The 19980-nt window shown below is 55.6% G+C and overlaps 1 protein-coding gene across 12 annotated transcripts in view; it reads left to right on the top strand.

The window, feature by feature from the left end:
* Positions 1-19980, top strand: part of TSNARE1 (t-SNARE domain containing 1) — a 136397-nt gene that overhangs the window by 73955 nt on the left and 42462 nt on the right. For 9 of the 12 annotated variants that reach the window (XM_030795093.1, XM_030795100.1, XM_030795104.1 and 6 more), the window contains 4 exons: positions 308-377; positions 13041-13131; positions 16322-16396; positions 16886-16942. In XM_030795093.1, the coding sequence (XP_030650953.1) occupies positions 308-377; positions 13041-13131; positions 16322-16396; positions 16886-16942 (293 nt within the window). Of the gene's footprint in view, positions 1-307; positions 378-11113; positions 11138-11252; positions 11308-11399; positions 13132-16321; positions 16397-16885; positions 16943-19980 lie in introns of those variants that run through there. The other 3 variants (XM_030795097.1, XM_030795101.1, XM_030795102.1) reach the window with 3 other exon arrangements.

Genomic DNA, 19980 nt, shown 5'->3' with positions numbered 1-19980 from the left:
GGGGCGAGGGGAGCAGGGTGGACAGAGCCAGGGCAAGACTGCTGGAGGCAGCTCCTTAGAGCCCCTGAGCTGCACGTGGGCCTGAGCGCCTGTCGCAGGCCAGCTGGGGAGGGGTCCTGGCGGGCGTGACCTTATGCTGAGGCAGTGTAGGCCCTGGCCTCCAGGCCACTTAGGTGGTCTGTCCTGGCTCAGGCACTGGTCCCTGGGCTCCGCTCACCCTGCCTGGGCTGTAGTGGGGCCACCCATGTGGAGTATAGGGGCAGGGAAGCTCCTTCTGTCCTCACCGTGTCCCTCTTCTCTCGGGCAGTAACCTCCTTGGAGCGGAGCCTTCAGTCCTTAGGGACACCGAGTGACACGCAGGAGCTTCGGGACAGCCTGTGAGTGTGTGGGCCATGGCATCTCCGTGCCTGGGCATGGTGCACATTGGGGGGCAGGGGCGGGAGTGTGGTCCTCCTGTGCACAGGGGCTTTGTCCACACAGCTGCTTGCCCACAGCTGCCGGGACACACATGTGCGCACATACGCACACGCAACTGCGGATAAGACTAGTCAGTGCTGTGAACCTGAGACTGGGCCCTCAGCCTGCAGGTGCCCTCCACAGGGCACGCAGGTGCACCCCGCCCCAACGTAGAAGCCCAGGTGCACCTGTGCATGCCGCAGACACGCGCATGCGTGTGCTAAGGTCAGGGGGTGCATGCCTGCATGCCTGCTGGCACACACTTTTCCCTGCCAACATGCTCCAAATGTGTCTTTGCCACGTCTGAAGGCTCCCTGTTGGGGCCTGCTCAGCTGTGGACACAGGAGGTGACACAGATGTGCCATTTGCACAGCCATGGGCTAGGTTGGAGTGGGGCGTCCGATCTTGCTTCTGCCCTTTCAGGGAGCTGAGCCTTGGCGGGCTCCCACTGGACTTTCCTCGAGGGGTGCCCAGCGGCCTGCCCTGGGTGGGGCTGGTCTGGGTTGGGGAGAGGTGCCTCGGGTGCTGTCTGCTAAGCCGGAGCCCTGGTTGGGCTGGGGAGGGGAGGGAAGGGAGCATCTGCCCTGGATGTGGTTAGAGTGGCACTCTGGGGTCCGAGGGGACGCTAGCAGTCTATACCTTTGCCCTCCAGCTGGCCCCCACTGCACTTGCTGCTGTGACCTCCTGTGCTGGCCTGTGTCCCACCCTGCAGTGTGCAGGATGCCCACAGCCCCGAGGACCCCAGCCAGCCCCAGGCCACTGCATTGGGACATTGTCCTCAGACTCCCCTGTGCAGAACTGGTGGCCACACCAGCCTCGCACCCTGAAAGGGCCACAACTGAGGAGGCTGGGGGGACCACGGCTCCCACAGGGGTGGAGGGTGCTGGAGTCTCTGCTCCTCCTCACAGCATCTCCATTCAAAATCCACAGGCGCCCTGCCACACAGCCTCACGCACCAGCTGCGGAACATCCTTTGCAGATGTTCAGGGCAATTCTATTCTTAGCTTTTTTTTTTTTAAAGCTCTTTTATAAAGCTGAAACTTACTGTTTTCTGATGTGACAGTGACGTAGGCTCGTGATAGGGAATTTGGACACAGGATGCCTGGGAACCGCTGTTAGCATGTCGATATTCCCTGCCAGCCTTCCTCACACCCACGCATATTCGCAGAGTCAGAGCTCAGTGAGGGACTGTGGACCTGCTGGTCACACCTGGGCTCTGGGGTGCTCTGGCTCGGGAAACGCATAGCCTCTCAGAGGGCCCTGTTGATGCACATAACTTGTGTAACTCTGGGCCGGGTCTGTGGCTCTCCCATTTCTTCAGTGTGGTGAGCAGAGTTCCCAGCGAAGCTGTTGCGTTTAGATCTTTGTGCCGCTGCCCGACTCCTGGGTTAGGTCACAAGGGCCAGGTGGGATGGGCACTTCAGGACCCTGGCCCTCATGTGCGCATCCTGGGCCACTCAGCCTGGTTAGCTGAAGACTGACACCACTCGCTGTGGGCCTTGGAGAGGAGAGGGGGGCCCCAGTGTGGAGTAGGAGACTGTCCTGGTCTGAGGACTGAGTATCCTGGCACCTTGGCTCTCCCCTGGGCTGGCCTTAGCTCTCAGGTCTGGATACTCTCACCTTACTGCTTTTCCGACCCTCCCTGCATGGCCGGCTGTGGGCCTAGCCTGCTTGTCATGGTTTATCTAGAGGCTTCTATGGCCCCTCTGAAGCTCCCATATCATGGACTGTTAATATTTAAAAATAACTTTTGAGACCAACATGATTGCCAGTTCTGTATTTCCTCCACATTGATGAAGTCGCCAACTAAGGACATTTAAAGAATATACCTTCATCCATGGCCACCATCATTTCATCAGGGAAAAGGCTTTCCAGCCCTGCAGCGTAGGAGGGACCCAGTCTCAGGAGGGAGGGTGGTCCTTCCACCTGAATACATTCAGCTTCAGAAAAACCTCACCAGGTGGGGCCCATTTCTCTGATCCCATGCAAGGCTGGTGTGGCCAGGTCATTCTGTCACCTGTGTGCGGACCCCCGCCCGGGCCTCCCTGTCACAGACCCCCACACTGGAGTCCAGTGGCCACGTTGTGATCCCGTGGGTGGGGCTCAGTGGCAACTTGGCTCACGCAATTCCTGTCTGGGCTCTATTCCCTTCCACCCTGGGGGCCGTCACGATCTGGAGATGGTATGTGGGCCGGCGCACCCCCTGGTGTGTGGCTGTCAGAAATGCTTGTTCCTTGATGCCGAAAAGAAGAACTAGCGCTCAGACAAAGAATTTTCTCAGCAAGGCAATTTTACTTTCTGCAGAAGGGGTGCTGCCTGTTAGCAGTCCTGCCACGAGAGCACAGTTGAACAAAGAAAGGCAAGAATATTTATTCCTTATGCATTGGATCCTTTAGACCTGATTGGCTAACAACTTAAAACTTTCCTGAATAGGTAAGGGTAATGGAGAACAAAAGGAAAAGAGGAAGCTGCTTGCGAAAGAATTTAGAAAAGTAATAACATTTCCAAATAAGGAGGGCACATAGGCTGTGAGCTGGGACATGCTTGAGCATGTTTAGAACAAATATCTTGGTTAAAGTACAAGGACATAGGATGTACTTATTCCCTTATATCTAACAGCTACATAGGATACGGCTTAACAAAGAGTTATTAGTATAAAAGCAAGGAGGCTTGAAGGAAGTTAGTTTTTTTTTTTTAAACTATTATTTCTAACACTTACGATATATTCTTTAGTAAGAAGGGAAACTTTGAAGAGGAAATTTTTTACTTTCCACAGTGGCACAGAGGACTCGCTCCCCTGGGGCTTTTGGACTTCTTCCCGTGGGCCGCGTTCTCTGATCTGCCTGGGGCATGCAGCGATGCCTCCCTCTCACCTCCCCAGTGTGGTGAGGCTGTAGGTTGGGTGGCCCTGGTGGGGATGCATTAGAGGTGGCTGCTGAGAGTCTGCTGGCCCACTGCCCCGCATGCAGCGATGGGAGTGGGGTCTGGGTGAGCTGGGCTGATGCTCCGCGTGAGATGTGCTCTCCTTCCCGGCCTGGGATTTGCATGTCAGAATCAGCACCAGAAGGGCTCAAGGAGCCCTGGATGACGATCATTCAGCACCGTGGGCCCGCGCTTGGCAGCTGTTTCAGGGGCTTAGTCCTAACAGCCCTGCCTCCTGCAGCGAGAGCTTAAGCAGGGCAGGACCATGATCCATGTGTGCGGTTCATCCCATCCCAGTTGATTGAAGGCAAGTCCCTGTGGCAGAGGCGTAGCCAGCAGGGTGTGAAGAGCTGACCCCCTGGAGTGGCCGATGGAGGGCTCTGTGAGGGGGCCAGAGAGGGCTCACAGTGCCCTCCATATGTAGGGACAGACCCATTTGCCAGCTGGTGCAGAATTGCACCCTTCTGTCCCTCTGTAAGGGTGGACCCATTCACCAGCTTGTGCAGAACCATGCCCCTCAGTCCCACTGTGATGATGCACCCATTTGCCAGCTGGTACAGAACCATGCCCCTCTCCCACTGTAAGGACAGACCCATTCGCCAGCTGATAGAACTGCCCCCTCTCTGTCCCACTGTGAGGACAGACCCATTCACCAGCTTGTGCAGAACTGCACCCCTCTGTCTTGCTGTAAGGACAGACCCATTCACCAGCTGGTGGGCATTTGGGTGACTTCATTTTGACCACGATGAATAAAGCTGCAGTGAATGTTTGCGGTAGGTGTTTATGTGGGTGTAGATTTTCACCTGTCTTGGATATATCCCCAGGACGGGACTTGCTGGGTTATACCGTGGCTCTTTGTCTAACCCTTTGAGGAACTGCCAGATTTTCCAAAGCGGCTGCCCCATTTTACACCCCCGCCAGCAGTGTTGGAGGGTTCCTGTCTCCCCACCTCACTGCCAGCACTTGTTGTTAGATGTCTTTTGGATGTGGCTATCCTAGTGGGTGCAAAGTGGGGTCTTGTGGTGATCTCATTTGCATTTTCCTGGTAATTGAAGGCTTCAAGCATCTTTTCATCTGCTTGTTGGCCATTTGTATATCTTCTTGGAAGGAATGTCTATTCAGATCCTTTGCCCATGTCCTGATCGGGTATTTTTCTTTTTACTGTTGAGTTGATTCCTTCTAGAAGTTTTCTCCCGCTGTGCAGCCCATGCTTCCCAGGGCCTTTGCTGGTGCTGGTTCCTCATCTGTCTCATGCTCTCTGGGCCCCCCCCCTTCACTGGTGCTGGTTCCTCATCCATCTCATGCTCTCCGGTGCCCTCCCCTTCGTTGGTGCTGGTTCCTCATCCGTCTCATGCTCTCTGGCGCCCCCCCCTTCACTGGTGCTGGTTCCTCATCCATCTCATGCTCTCTGGGCGCCCCCCCCTTCACTGGTGCTGGTTCCTCATCCATCTCATGCTCTCTGGGGCCCTTCCCTTCACTGGTGCTGGTTCCTCATCCATCTCATGCTCTCTGGGGCCCCCCCCTTCACTGGTGCTGGTTCCTCATCCGTCTCATGCTCTCTGGTCGCCCCCCCTTCACTGGTGCTGGTTCCTCATCCGTCTCATGCTCTCCGGTGCCCTGGCCTTTGCTGGTGCTGGTTCCTCATCCGTCTCATGCTCTCCGGTGCCCTCCCCTTTGCTGGTGCTGGTTCCTCATCCATCTCATGCTCTCCGGTGCCCTCCCCTTTGCTGGTGCTGGTTCCTCATCCATCTCATGCTCTCTGGGGCCCTCCCCTTCGTTGGTGCTGGTTCCTCATCCATCTCATGCTCTCTGGGGCCCTCCCCTTCACTGGTGCTGGTTCCTCATCCATCTCATGCTCTCTGGGGCCCTCCCCTTCACTGGTGCTGGTTCCTCATCCATCTCATGCTCTCTGGGGCCCTCCCCTTTGCTGGTGCTGGTTCCTCATCCATCTCATGCTCTCTGGGGCCCTCCCCTTTGCTGGTGCTGGTTCCTCATCCGTCTCATGCTCTCCGATGCCCTCCCCATCGTTGGTGCTGGTTCCTCATCCATCTGCTCCAGCTTCTTTTCCTCTCTGACCTCCTCCCCTCTCTTGGTGGTACTGCATATCCCACAGCTCAGAATCCCTCCTCAGTGGGGCCTCAGAACCGCAGGTGTCCCTCCAGCCCTGCCACCTTCTCGCCTGCTAACTTAGGTTCCTTCTGGACTGACCTGGGGTCTCCCTGTCAGTCCCAGGCCAAGGAAGGGACCTCCAGGACCCCACCCCACCCCTGCCCTCACTGGTCATGGGCTGGCCTGTCCACTCCTCTTACGCTGCCCCCTGTCCCCGCACTTCTCTCCCTCCTCTCCACTTCCTGGTCCAGGCCCGGCCTTGACCCGGGGCTCCTGCACTGTCTCCTCTTGGCCTCCCCTCCCCAGTGTTGCCCCCGACAGTGGATTCTCTATGCAGAGCTCAAAGTGATCTTTAAAAATGTGGATCTGATCACACTGGTTCCCGCTCAGGATGCTCCAGTGGCCTCCCTCCCAGTAAAGTAAAACCCAAAGTCTGGGCTGTGGCCTTTCAGGTCCGCCCAGCGTGACCCTCACGACTGTAGACCTGTCTCATGGCCACACCACGTCCTCCAGCCCCACGGCCTCAGGCTTCTGCCTGCGCTGCCCTCTGCTGGCCTCACTTCCAGGCCCTCTCACTCCAGGCCTTGCCGGTCCACTTGCCCCGGCCACCTCCTCCACTGTGGGTGGTCCCTGGGTCTGTGTGCCAACACCACTGCGTTGTGTTGACTTGGGCGTCAACCGCTCATGAAGCTGGTCCGTGGTCTACATGGAGTCACTCCTAGGGCATTGCCAGGTCTAGGACAGGCAACTGGGAAGGGGCAGGAACCAGGAAATCAAAGCAGCCCAGCCACAGGCTCTTCCCACAGCCCCCTCAGCCGAGGGACTGGCAGGGGCACCGCAGTCTCTAGGAACACGGGCAGAGGGGCGGGAGCGCCGATTAACCACTTGAGTCTGGAGCGGGCAGCAGGGTGTCTTCCAGGGCGAGTGTGTCACCTGGGAGCTGGCATGGAGGCTGGGAGAGCTCAGGGCCCGGTGCCAGGGAGCCTGGGCTGGTCCTGACCCTACCTCTGCCCACTCCGGCTCACTAGCTCTGGCCTGCAGGTGCTTTTGTGACTCAGGGCCTTGTGTCTTCGTCTGTAAAACACAGGTGGTCATGGGAGTAAATGAGCAGGTATGAGATATGCAGGACATGAGGTGCTTCTGAACGACATCTGAAATAATGACAAGCAAATGAGAGAGCCTCCGTACTCAGGTCGGTTCCGGCCCCGGCAGACTAGGGCAGGGCGCTAGGGCAAATGGGCCTTAGGTGACACACCCCACAGGCAGGCCTCACAGACTCCTCAGTCACCTGAGGGCTGGTAGCAATGGCACCACCTGGCTGGTGGTGCAGGAGCCACCGAGCCGGCAGCTGTGCAGGCCTCGCACAGGAGTGCTGGGAGAGGGATGCTCGGGTCGGGTTTCCTGGACCCTGTAGCCGCCTGCCTGGCCTTTCACCAAAACCGTGCAGAGCTGGCTTTGTGGGGATACGTAGGTTTTGTAAAGCGGTCGTGGGGCTTCAGGTACAGTTTGATGAAGCCTCCAGTTCACTTGGTTTCTTTTGGCTCTGCTGATGCATCAGATTCAATCTCAGGCCAGCTTCTCTTGAGGCAACAAATGGGTGTTATGGTTCTATGCATTGCATCTGTAACGCACATTGAATGTGGAGAGATGGGCCCGCTCTCTCAATGTACAGCTAGCGTTTCCAGCTTTCTCTGCCTCACTTGGCTCCTGGCTGAAGCAGTCCAGGGCAGGTGAGGGTCACAGGTTCACTGACATGGGCTTCGCTGTGGCGTTGGGGTCATAAGACAGGTGCAGTCTCATCCGTCTCCCTGCACTCGACCCACTGCTGTTCCCCAAGCCATGCATGCTATGGTGACGGAGTGGGACCCCCTCCCTCGGTGGCCGTGAGGATGGATGGGTAAGTGAGACACAAGCCGGAGGGGCGCTCTAATTGCTGTTGTGGCAACTGCCTCGTGATGGCGAGTGGGAATGCTGACATCATCCGTCCATTCTCTAGTGAGGATGGCGACTCCGTGGCTCTGACAGTGTGAGCTCCCGTGTCTTTGGGCCAAGTGCCCTGCTGGTCCTGGGTTGCTCTGTTGCCCTTGCTGAGGCACCTCGGCCTTTGGAGCAGTGTCCAGCCTCAGATTGGAGTCGCCATTTCCCGGAATAGCCCCTTCCAGTGGGACCCACACTCGGCCTTGCTGCCCCATTGCCCCCCCCGAGGCCTCCCCATGCCAGCAGGAGTCTGCCTGAAAGTGCGTCTTTAGGATGTCTCTCATACTTTGATGAGAGGCAGAAGTTCCAGAGAGTCCCCAGTGGCTCACTGTCCACTCTGGAGACCCAGGAGGTGGCCATGAGCTGTCCCTCGCCTCGCCCGCCCCATGCCACGGTGTTCAGCCCACCACGCTGGTGCTGCCTCCCGTGCTGCCCAAACGCGTCTCCTCCTCTCACGCCCCTTTGTAACTCAGTATACATTTTAGAATCAGCTTGTCAATTACTATTTCTTTAAAAAAAAAAGCTTTCTATAATTTTTTGGGATTACCTTGAATCTGTGGATAAATTAAAGAACTGGCATCATAACAGTATCGTCATCCAGCCCACAGACATGGCCAGGCCGGGCTTTCATAACAATATCGTCATCAGCCCACGGACACAGCCAGGCAGGCCTTTCGTAACTGTATCATCGTCCAGCCCACCGACACGGCCAGGCAGGCCTCTCGTAACAGTTATTGTTGTCCAGCCCATGGACACGGTAAGGCCAGCCTTTCATAACAATATAATCCAGCCCATGGACACGGCCAGGCCGGCCTTTCATAACAACATCGTCGCCCAACCCACAGGCATGGCCAAGCTGGACTTCCGTAACAGTGTCATCGTCCAGCCCACGGACACAGCCAGGCTGGCCTTTCTCTTATTTGTGTTCCTCTCCTCTTGTTGGCTGCAACTCCATAGAAATATAAGTGACTTCCGTGTACTTCCTTGTATCCTGTGACCTGCATAGATTCACTCGCTGATTAGTTCCTGGAGCTTCTTTGTGGATTCCTTGGGATTTTCTATCTAGGTGTACACGTCTGTATGACCGAAGACAGTTTTACTCTTCATTTTCAATCTTTATGCTTCTTAGTTCTTTCTTCCTTATTCCTGGGTAAACTTATAATATGAGGAGTAAAAGTAGTGAGAGCACGCATACCTGCCTTGTTCCCCATCTTACAGGGAAGCATTCCGTCTTTTGCTGTAAGTATCCTAGATGTTTGTTTTGTTTTTTATTTAACAGGCTCTCTGTATCAGGTTGAGGGAGTCCCCTTCTTTTTTCTACTTAAGGAAACTAGGAACTAAACTAAAGGAAGTTTTAGTCTAAAATGAGTGTTGAATTTTGTCACATGCTTTTTCTGCAGAATTTATTAAGATGTTTTTCTCCTTGTTAAATTTGCTCTGTTGATATGAGAAATACACTCACGGGTGTTTTGAGTGTTGAACCAACCTTGTATCCTTTGGGTAAATGCCTCTCGGTCATGATGTACTATCTCTTTCATATATTGTTGAATTCGTTTTTCTAAAATTGTATTGAAGATTTTTGCTGCTGGGTTTGTGAGTGATATATGGGTTTTTTTCCTTTAGATTCTCTGTTTGGGTTTTGTTATCAGGGTAGTGTGAGCCTCATACGATGTGTGTCTCCTCTCTGTTTTCTAGGGGATTGTGTGATACTGATATTGAAGCCTGTCGTGCCTGTGTATTTGCAGCAATGTTTTTAAGCACAAGTTTACTTATTGCCATACATATAGAGCTATTTAGGTTTTCTATTTCTTTTTGAGTCAGTTTTGATATAATTCATGTCTTTTAAGGAATTTTTCTATTTCATCTTAGTTGTTGAATTTACGGGCCTGATATGATTTGTATTTCCTTAATGTTCTTTTAATGTTGGATCTGTTGTCAGGTTCACTCTTTCATTCTTGATCTTGGTAATTTGCAAGTGTGGTTTTTTCCTCTTGACCTGTCTAGGCAGAGTTGTGTAATGTTTTGAATGCTTTTTTATTTTATTGTTTCTATTATTGGTCTGTTTGCTATTTTATTAATTATTGAACTTACCTTTATTATCTCTCTTCTACTTCCTTTGTGTTTAATTTGCTGGTTTCTTTAGTTGGACTTTCTGGACATTGATTTTATTCTTTTCTCTTTTCTAATATAAGACTTTAAAGCAGTAATTTCCTTGTAAGTACTGTTTTAGCTGCATCCCTTAGCTTTGTGTGTGTGTGTGTGTGTTTAAAATGTGTTTTCTGCTTGTTTGAGGTAGGAGGTACTGCCTGGTACCATGGCTGTAAGTGGAGGTCTCCTCTGGGCCTTTTATTGGGACGAGCATCATGGAAGGTGGCCCCTCTGCAGTGCCCTTCCGCCTGGCTGCCCTTCCTTGACTGGCGGTTCTCATTCCCCACTCCCTTCATCATGTCTTGGGTTTTCTGGTTGGCAACCTCCTGTTCCCACGATGGACTTGGCAGGGTGATCTGATGCCTGGGGTGTTGCCAGGTTGGGTAAGGAGGCCTTGTTCACTTTGATCCTGCATGGTGCTAACAGCCTGTGAGGGAGGCACAAATGAGACGAGATCCTGCCTGGAAAGAGAAAAGCCTGACCCACCGTGTACAGGAAACGGGCTGCCTTCGTTCCAGCACTAATGGCTCCACGAGGGCGTTTCAGTGGGGCATGAGTGAGAGCCCCTGCCACATGGGAGTCTAGAGGAGTGGAGAGGTCAGCGCAGAGCAGAGAAGAGTGTGAGCTGTGACCTGCCTGGCCCTCCCAGTGGAGTTATCTGGGCAGGTGTTGGTGCTGGGGGCGTTGCCCACGGTGGCAGCATGACCACAGACAGCTGCTCCTGGGTCAGCAGCTAGGGCTTGGTTGTCTGCATCTGGCCTAGGAAAGTGTTAAGGCAGGGATTTGTCCGGCTCATTCAGGAGCAGCAGAGACCCGTGGGCCAGGAGTGAAGTGAACCCAGGGGCAGTGTGGGGAGGTGAAGTTGCAGGTGCAGGAGGCCGCCTGCGTGGGCCTAGAGCCCAGGGGCGGTGTGGGGAGGTGAAGTTGCAGGTGCAGGAGGCTGCCCACGTAGGCCTAGAGCCTAGGGGCGGTGTGGGGAGGTGAAGTGGAGGTGCAGGAGGGCGGGGTGGGGAGGTGAAGTGGGAGGTGCAGGAGGGCGGGGTGGGGAGGTGAAGTGGGAGGTGCAGGAGGGCGGGGTGGGAGGTGGGGGGGGGGGGGGGTGGGGAGGTGAAGTGGGAGGTGCAGGAGGGCGGGGTGGGGAGGTGAAGTGGGAGGTGCAGGAGGGCGGGGTGGGGAGGTGAAGTGGGAGGTGCAGGAGGGCGGGGTGGGGAGGTGAAGTGGGAGGTGCAGGAGGGGGGGGGGGGGGGGGGGGGGGGGGGGGGGGGGGGGGGGGGGGGGGGGGGTGGGGAGGTGAAGTGGGAGGTGCAGGAGGGCGGGGGTGGGGAGGTGAAGTGGGAGGTGCGGAGGGGGGGGGGGGGGGGGGGGGGGGGGGGGGGGGGGGGGGGGGGGGGGGGGGGGGGGGGGGGGGGGGGGGGGGGGGGGGGGGGGGGGGGGGGGGGGGGGGGGGGGGGGGGGGGGGGGGTGGGGAGGTGAAGTGGGAGGTGCAGGAGGGCGGGGTGGGGAGGTGAAGTGGGAGGTGCAGGAGGTGGGAGGTGAAGTGGGGGCGGGGGGGGTGGGAGGTGAAGTGGGAGGTGCAGGAGGGCGGGGTGGGAGGTGAGTGGGGGTGCAGGAGGGCGGGGTGGGAGGTGAAGTGGGAGGTGCAGGAGGGCGGGGTGGGGAGGTGAAGTGGGAGGTGCAGGAGGGCGGGGTGGGGAGGTGAAGTGGGAGGTGCAGGGGGGGGGGGGGGGGGGGGGGGGGGGGGGGGGGGGGGGGGGGGGGGGGGGGGGGGGGGGGGGGGGGGGGGGGAGGGCGGGGTGGGGAGGTGAAGTGGGAGGTGCAGGAGGCCGCCCGCGTGGGCCTAGAGCAGCGCAAGAGGGACTTTGGCTTTGACCGGAATGAGATGTGGAACTGTTGGTGAGCTCTGAGGTTTGGACTGGCAAGATCCGAACTGTCTTTAGCAGAATCGCCCAGGCCTGCTGTGCACAAAATGTGAGGGGATGCAGTGGTGAGTGGGCCAGGGACGGGAGGCCGAGTTGCAGCCCAGGGAGAGGGACAGGAGGCTGCGTGGCAGTGCAGGGTGAGGAGGGGACTGGTGGGAGCGGGGGTGAGGGGCACTCTGCTTCTGCATTCTTCTCACAGTGTTAAGCCAGTGGTTGGCCGAAGAGGCGTGTTTGGGAGCTGGAGGCCCTGGTGGCTCTCCAGAGCCTCAGATGCCAGGAGGAGGCAGCCCTGACCAAGGCCCCGGGGAAGAAAGCTCCTGTCCCCGCGGTTCCCGCCTAGTCTGTGGTAACCTTATGGCTCCTTGCCCTCCTTGGCCCACACCCTCTCTAGCCTGGTGGGTGCCTGTTCTGGGGGCAGTCTTCCTCCTCTGTGTGCCACAGGCTCTGCTCGCCCAGGGTGGGTATCAGGAGGTGGGCCCTGCCCCTGTAGGCTTGGCCTGGGGTGGTGGTGCCAGGCTCGCTCCCACGTGTCGGCCCCCCTGGGTGATGCCTGAGGGGCCTGCAGGGCCATTTGGCCTGTAAATAGAAAGGGTCACTGAGGCTCCCCAGTTTCCACCAGGCCAGGGTCCTCCCTGCACTTGGTGTGTGTGCCTGCGGCCGGCCTGGGGTACCGTTGCCCTGGTGCTTCTCTCTCCAGGGATGGGGGTGGCGAACCCCAAGTGGGAGATGGGCTGGTCTTCCCAGTTGCTTTCAAGGTCATGCTTGGAACTGTAACCTGGGACTGTCCTGGTCTCCTTGTGTCTCACTGGGTCTGGGTGTGAGAACCGTCTCACCCGGGGCCCCTCAGAGGTGTGCAGGGGAGTGAGGACTGCTGGCCTCTCTGGGCCATGGCGCTGTTGCCTTGATTCTCCTGCTGGCTTTCCAAGGAGAGCTGACCCCGAGAGGGGCCTCTTTGCAGGGAGGGCTCATGGCTCAGCCTCCTGTCTGTGGGGTATTTGGGGATGGTTGCAGCGGGAGAGCAAGGTGGTCCTCACAGTGGCTGATTGGTGGGGCCCGGCTGCCACCGTTCTGGCTGGCTGGGCCACCCACCCCAGCCAGAGCTTACCTGCGCCATCCTCTCTGCCTGCATTTGTGCCCCCATTGCCTCTTGCTGTGTGTCTGTCCATGTCCCCCGTCTCTTGCTGGGTGTCTGCCTGTCCCTCCCTGTCCTGGCTCTTGGGCCCCCTCCTCTTTTTCTGTGGGAGTCACTGCTGCTCTCGTCTCTGTTCCCTTCTCTCTTTCTCTGAGTCTTTGCCTCTTTCTGTTTGCTACCCTTTCCCTACTTTTGTTTTCCTCTCTGCTGTTTTCTCTGTCTCTGTGTGTCTCTCGGCTCTCTCTCCGCCTGTCCATCTGTCTGTCTCTGTCTCCCCCACTCGGCCCATGTGTCCCTGCTTGCTGCGCCCTTCTGGGCCCTTGCTCTCTGCTGCCTTCCTCCCCTGCCTTCTCTCCTGGCTCCTTCTCGGTCCCCAGGCACACAGCGCAGCAGGAGACCAACAAGACCATTGCAGCCAGCGCCAGCTCCGTGAAGCAGATGGCCGAGCTGCTGCTCAGCTCCTCCCCGGTATGTTCCTGGGGTCTGGGGCTGGGAGGGAGGAGAGGAATGGACCCCTGTGCCTGTGATGGGAGCAGGGATGTCACACAAGGCAGGATACAGGGAGGCTGACGTGTGGATGGACACAGACTGGCCTGGCACCCAGCCTCACGTGGCTCCATGGCTCAGAACCTGTGTTCAGTCATTCGGGCAGCAGCCGTGTGCTGACCACGTGCCGGGAGCTGGTGTGGCCGCCCAGACTCTTGCTGTCCTTGGCTTATGCAGTAGTGGGGACAGGAGCACCCTGGGTCTTCCTGGCCAGGCCTTACTGGAAGCTGATGGTCCACTATTGTTTGTTTCACCATCCTCTCCCCTGCTCTGTATCCCCTGCCCCCCTGCTGCATCAGCCATCCCCACGTGCACCCTCCCTATCCCCTCACCTACCCTGGTGCCTTACCAGATGCATGGGCCTCAGGCCAGATATATGGCCGTGGCGGTGGCCATCAGCACACCCACTGCCACAGCCATCACCACCGTCCTGGCTCAGCTGCCCCAGGGCCGTTCCCTTGTCTCCACCCTGTCCCCAGTTTTTTTGTTGCTTTGAGACGGAGTCTTGCTCTGTCTCCCAGGCTGGAGTGCAGTGGCATGATCTCGGCTCACTGCAGCTTCTGCCCCCTGGGTTCAGGTGATTCTCATGCCTCAGCCTCCTGAGTACCTGAGATTACAGGCTCCCGTCACCATGCCCAGCTAATTTTTGTGTTTTTAGTAGAGGTGGGGTTTCACCATGTTGCTCAGGCTGGTCTCAAACTCCCGGCCTCAAGTGATCCGCCCACCTCTACCTCCCAAAGTGCTGGGATTACAGGCATGAGCCACCACGCCTGGCCCTGTCCCCACTTCTAACCGTCCCCACACCCTCTGCTCCACCACACCAGGTCAGTGCCCAGTTGCTGAAGATTGGAGGGTATTTGTGACAAAAGATTAAATACTGCTGAACCCCAAGATTTTACGGGGCAGGAGTCAGCAAGCTGCAGCCTGCTGGCCCACACCCACTTCATGCACACAGTGTGAGCCTCTGGCTGCACCTGCTTCATGCGTACAGTGTGAGCCTCTGGTCCACACCCGCTTCATGTGTACGGTGTGAGCTGCTGTCCGCACCCGCTTCATGCGTACAGTGTGAGCGAGACGCCAACATGTCCCTGCCATAGGTGCTGCCCATAGCTGCTTTCACTGCTTTGGGAGGGCTGAGGTTGCAAGTTCGGCCTGCTGCAGAGCCAGCAGCATGGATCAGCCAGTCCTGCAGGGGAAACGCATGCCACCCTCCCTGTGGAAAATGCACGTGACATGGCCAGTGCTGCGTTGGGTGTGGTCAGCAGTGAGGAGCGGAGAGTCAGACAGGCCACAATGTGGTGGGGCCCGAAGACTGCATGCCCCCACGCAAGAAAACACACAGTGTATGGTTCTGTTTGTGTGAAACATCCAGAAAATGCAATCTCTGGAGACCAAAAGTCGACGAGCAGTTGTCGGGGTTGGGAGCAGGGGTTGGTTTTGGGGTGCCTGCAGGCGGGAGCAGGGGTTAGTTTTGGGGTGCCTGCAGGCGGGAGCAGGGGTTTGTTTTGGGGTGCCTGCAGGTAGGAGCAGGGGTTGGTTTTGGGGTGCCTGCAGGCGGGAGCAGGGGTTGGTTTTGGGGTGCCTGCAGGCGGGAGCAGGGGTTGGTTTTGGGGTGCCTACAGGCGGGAGCAGGGGTTGGTTTTGGGGTGCCTGCAGGCAGGCACAGGGCCCTTTCTGGGGTGATGGGAATGTTCTGAAACTGGGTTGTGGGGTGGCTGTACAACTAAGAGTTACTGAACTCTACACTTAAAGCGGGTAAATTTTATCAGATCTAAATTATACAGTAATAAAACTTGTACTTAAATAAGTAGAACCAGTTCAAAAGTTAGTTACACTAAAAACCTGTGACAGAGGCAGCAGCCCCCTGTCCAGTGATGGGGTGGCCAGAGTCTCCCTAAAGGCAGATGACAGGAACACTGGGAGCTTCGTGCTGAGTGGCCTGGAACCTCTCCATGCATGGCTCACTCCTCATAGCCATGGCTGCCCTGCGGGGACCACTCTGTGGGGACTGGGTGCTGCCCTGGCCTGTGCCCTCGGGCAGTGATGTCAGCAGCGTCATGACCAGCATTGATGCCTGTGTCTGACCTCTTCCTCTGTAGCTTTGTTCTTCATTCTCTGACTCGGGTGTGCCTGGGTCACTTATTCATTTACTCATTCATCCAAGAATACACGCTGGGTACCTCTTACGGGAGGCACTGCACTTACGTGAGGTGTGAGCAAGACCCCACATGGTGGAGGGTTGCGATTCTGAGAGGTGTTTCTGTGGGGTGAGAGGAGGGGTGGGTGGTCCGTGCAGGCCGTTTCCTCGTGAAGCGAATGGCTCCTTCACGCGGCTTGGTGGGCGCACAGTCAGTGCCTACCACATCTTTGACTTTGTGGGCCGTGGACGCTTCGATGAGATGTAGTGCCTTCGATTGTGGGGAGAGGTGAAGGCTGTGATAGGCTGCTCCCAGTGCCCCTCGGCCGTCAGAGGTTTACCCCAGACCAGTCCGCCTTAGCCTTGGCTCTCTCCAATCCTCTGATAGCCATGGGGTGGGTGCTGGAAGGAAGCTGTGGGTTCCACGGTGAGCCAGAGCAGTGAGGCTGGCCCCAGGGTTGCTTGTCCAGCCCCACCCTGGCTCAGTGCTTCTCCAGCTCCAGCTCTGAAGCAGGTGCCTGGTGGGCGCTGAGGTGTGGTGGCGAACGTCCCAGCAGGAAGGAACTGGGGTTGGTGGACCCTGGAGGCCACGGGGAGCCCAGATACAGGCGAGATGCTGGGGAGGGGGATGGTTCTGGCAGTGGCCCCGCCACCTATGTGACCACAGATAAGCCACTCGGGACTCAGGGCCACAGTGTCCTGCGCTGTGGAAGAGGAGTCACAGTGCTTCTCGCGGAGGTGGTGTGGGGCCAGGTTTATGTGCCTTGAGTAGTTCCTGGCTCTGGCAGGTGGTGACCCCTGCGCCGGATTTTGTGGTGATGGTGTCCCTGGGGACCCTGGCTGTGCCTGTGGAGACGACGGTGACACGGGGGGGAAGTAGTTGATGGCAAGTCCCATTCTGAGTGTGGGAAGGTGGGACATGGGTGTGGGAGGAGGTGTGGGTGGTATGCCGTGCCAGCTGTACCCTCTCTGCAGCAGGAGCGTCCTCAGCTGGACCGGCTGAAAACCCAGCTCTCGGATGCCATTCAGTGCTACGGAGTGGTGCAGAAGGTGAGGTGCTGTGGGGGCAGCGGGGGCCTGCAGGCCAGGTGGGGTGGGCCTCGGTTCCCGGAGCACCCTCATGGCTGTCTTGTCCCTGTGGGCCTGGTGCAGCCCCATCCCCAAAGGCAGAGAAGGGGGTCATCCTTGCAGACAGTCTCCAGGCAGCCAGGATCCAGACTGTGCCTCAGGGCATGTGTCCTAGAGGACATTTACCCTCAAGAGCTGACCCACAGTAGCTCTGGGGAAGCAGGAAGAACAGGTCTCACCCTGCTCTGACAGGTGAGGAAACTGGGTCCCAGAGAGCTCCCATGCATGGACAGAGGCCTTCCAGTGACTTGCTGGCAGAGCTTAGCCCTGGCCCCGGCAGCCTCTCCCGGGAGGGGCAGGCGTGTTTTGCTGCATCGTCATCCAGAGCCCTGCACTCAGCTGACCATTTCTTCTCCCTTCCCCACCTTTTTTGCTATTCCTGTTTTTCTTCTCTTGTCCTTTTTTCAACAGAAAATTGCAGAAAAGTCCAGAGCGCTGCTTCCCGTGGCACAGAGGGGCAGTAAACAGGTGGGTGCCGAGTACTGACCATGGTTAGTGGCTGTTAGGGGACAGCCCAGAATCCGCTGCCATCTGTGCTCCATGGAAGGGCGGGGAGGGCCAAGGGCAGGGGTCTCATCTGAGGGGCGCCCTGAGGCACAGCCTTGAAAACATGGGCATTTTGACCTTCGGGCCCTGGCACAGTGCCTGACAAGGGCTCAGCTCCCAAAGAATGACTGTGGATGGTTCCATGTGCTGGGCAGGACTCACCGGTCAGACCAGCCCTCCTGCTGAGAACCACTGTAAAACCTGGGTTAAAACACACACACACATGGCCGGGCGCGGTGGCTCACACCTGGAATCCCAGCACTTCAGGAGGCCAAGGTGGGCAGATCACCTGAGGTCAGGAGTTCGAGACCCAGCGTGGCCAACATGGAGAAACCCCGTCTCTACTAAAAACACAAAAATTAGCTAGGCGTGGTGGTGAGCACCTGTGATCCCAGCTACATGGGAGGCTGAGGCAGGAGAATTGCTTGAACCCAGGAGACAGGGCTGAGGTTCCAGTGAGCTGAGATCACACCACTGCATTCTAGCCTGGGTGACAGAGTGAGATTCTGTCTCAAAAACAAAAGCAAAAAAACACAGGCACGTGCACACAGAAAAATGCACACAGACATGCAGACACACAGATAAACACAGATGCACAGAGATAGACACAGAGACACAGACATGCAGAGACTTGCAGAGACAGAGACAGACACACAGAGACACAGATAGACAGAGACACATGCAGATAAACAGACGTGCAGAGACACATACAGGTAAACACAGATGCGCAGACACATGCAGATAAACACAGACATGCAGACCCATGCAGATAAACACAGACATGTAGACACATGCAGATAAGCACACAGAGACACAGATAAGCACAGAGATGGACACATGCAGATAAACACAGACATGAGACCCATGCAGATAACACAGACATGTAGACACATGCAGATAAGCACACAGAGACACAGATAAGCACAGAGATGGACACATGCAGATAAACACAGCAGACCATCAGTAGTAGACACATGCAGATAAGCACACAGAGACACAGATAAGCACAGACATGGACACATGCAGATAAACACAGACATGCAGACCCATGCAGGTAAACACAGACATGTAGACACATGCAGATAAGCACACAGAGACACAGATAAACAGACAAACACATGCAGACATACGTGCAGATAAACAGACATGCAGACACGCAGATAGACATGCAGACATGAAGAGACATAGGTAAACAGATGCAGACACACATGCAGATAGACATGTAGACACATGCAGATAAACGCGCAGAGACACAGATAAGCACAGACATGGACACATGCATATAAACACAGACATGTAGACATGCAGATAAACACGCAGAGACACAGACACGCAAAGACACAGATAAACAGCCACACAGACACACACGCGGATAAACAGACACGCAGAGACACAGATAAACACAGACACGCAGACACATGCAGATGAACACAGACATTTAGACACATGCAGATAGACACCTAGAGACACGCAGATAGACGCAGACATGCAGACACACATGGATCCAACATGGGGGAAGCATCGGAGCAGCTGGGAGCCAGGCCTAGAGGGGCACCCATTCCCAGATCACTCAGACTCGTCCTCACTGCCTTCTCACCCCCAGGACATTTGCCAGCTTGTGTCTCAGCTTACCAAGACTGAACAGCAGTGGTGGCTTATAGCTTTAGTGGCCTTACTGGGCTGGAGAGACAAAAATTAGAGTTCGGGACCCTTAGGAATAAAACCCTGGAGCACAAGGGGATTGCAGCGCGCAGTGCGTTTTCCCCTTGAGGCAGGCTTTTGCTGATCCATATTCGCTGGTGTGCGCGTGATGTGAGAGTCTAAGAAGTCAAGCAACAAGTACTTTACAGGAAAAGCTGAACGGAAATCGGAGTACCCTCAGAGTACTAAGAAGACGAAAGTTGGATTTTAAGGCCCACCCAGAAGGAGGGATTCTTGTAAACACAAGTTCCTCTTGAGACCATGAGAGATGAAGGTAAACCAGAAATAGACCAGCCCCGACCAACCAAACCTAAAGCATAGCCTGGAATCATGTCTGTGCTATCTCTCCAAAGACAGAGGACAATTCCATCATCAAGAATCTCTGCAATTTTTCATACAGTGTTTGGGATTTAAGCCAAAGTCATTAGGCATCACAGGTAACAGGATCCAATTACTAAAGCCAAGGAAAAACAGGAAGTAGAAACTGACCAACAGGTGATGCAGATATTTAAATAGTTGGTTGGACACTCAGCTTACAGATTGAGCATCCCTAATTTAAAACTCCAAAATCCAAAATGCTCCAAAATCTGAAACTTGTTGAGCCGACCTGACGCACAAGGGAAATGCTCATTGGAACGTTTAGGTTTTTGGATTTTTGATGAGGAATGTTCATCCCATAAGTACAATGCAGATATTCCAAAATCTGAAGAAAAAAATCCAAAATCTGAAAACAAGTTCAAAATCTGAAATACTTCTGGTCCCAAGCATTCCGGATGAGGGATACTCAGTCTGTCTTATTAACATGTGAAAGGAAATAGTAAATGGTAGAGACTTTTACCAGAGAACTTACATTTTATTTTACAAAGGGAGTTCTAGTATTGAACAATACCTTAACTAAAATTAAGAATTTAGTGGGTTAGCTAAATCTGCACGTAGACAAAGCAGAAAAAAGGATTAGTGAATTAGAAGGCAGGGCATAAGAAAACTTATATTGAAACACAAAATAAAAAATGATAGAAAATCTAAAGAATATAGAGTCCTAGATGAACAGGAGAGAGAGAAAATGGACAGAAATAATATTCGAAGAGGTAACAGTTGAGAGTTTTCCAAAACTGTCCAAATACTTCAAGTCACAGATTCAAGAAGCTCTATGAATAGATAAATTTCTCCTTTTAAAAAACCACCCTTGCTGGGTGTGGTGGCTCACGCCTGTAATCCCAGCACTTTGGGAGGCCGAGGCAGGCGGATCACCTGAGGTT

This window comes from Nomascus leucogenys, chromosome 16 (genome assembly GCF_006542625.1).
Source record: "Nomascus leucogenys isolate Asia chromosome 16, Asia_NLE_v1, whole genome shotgun sequence".
NCBI classification, from domain to species: Eukaryota; Metazoa; Chordata; class Mammalia; order Primates; family Hylobatidae; genus Nomascus; species Nomascus leucogenys.
The sequence above is the reverse complement of the archived record's forward strand: the minus strand, read 5'-3'. Positions and strand labels throughout refer to the sequence as shown.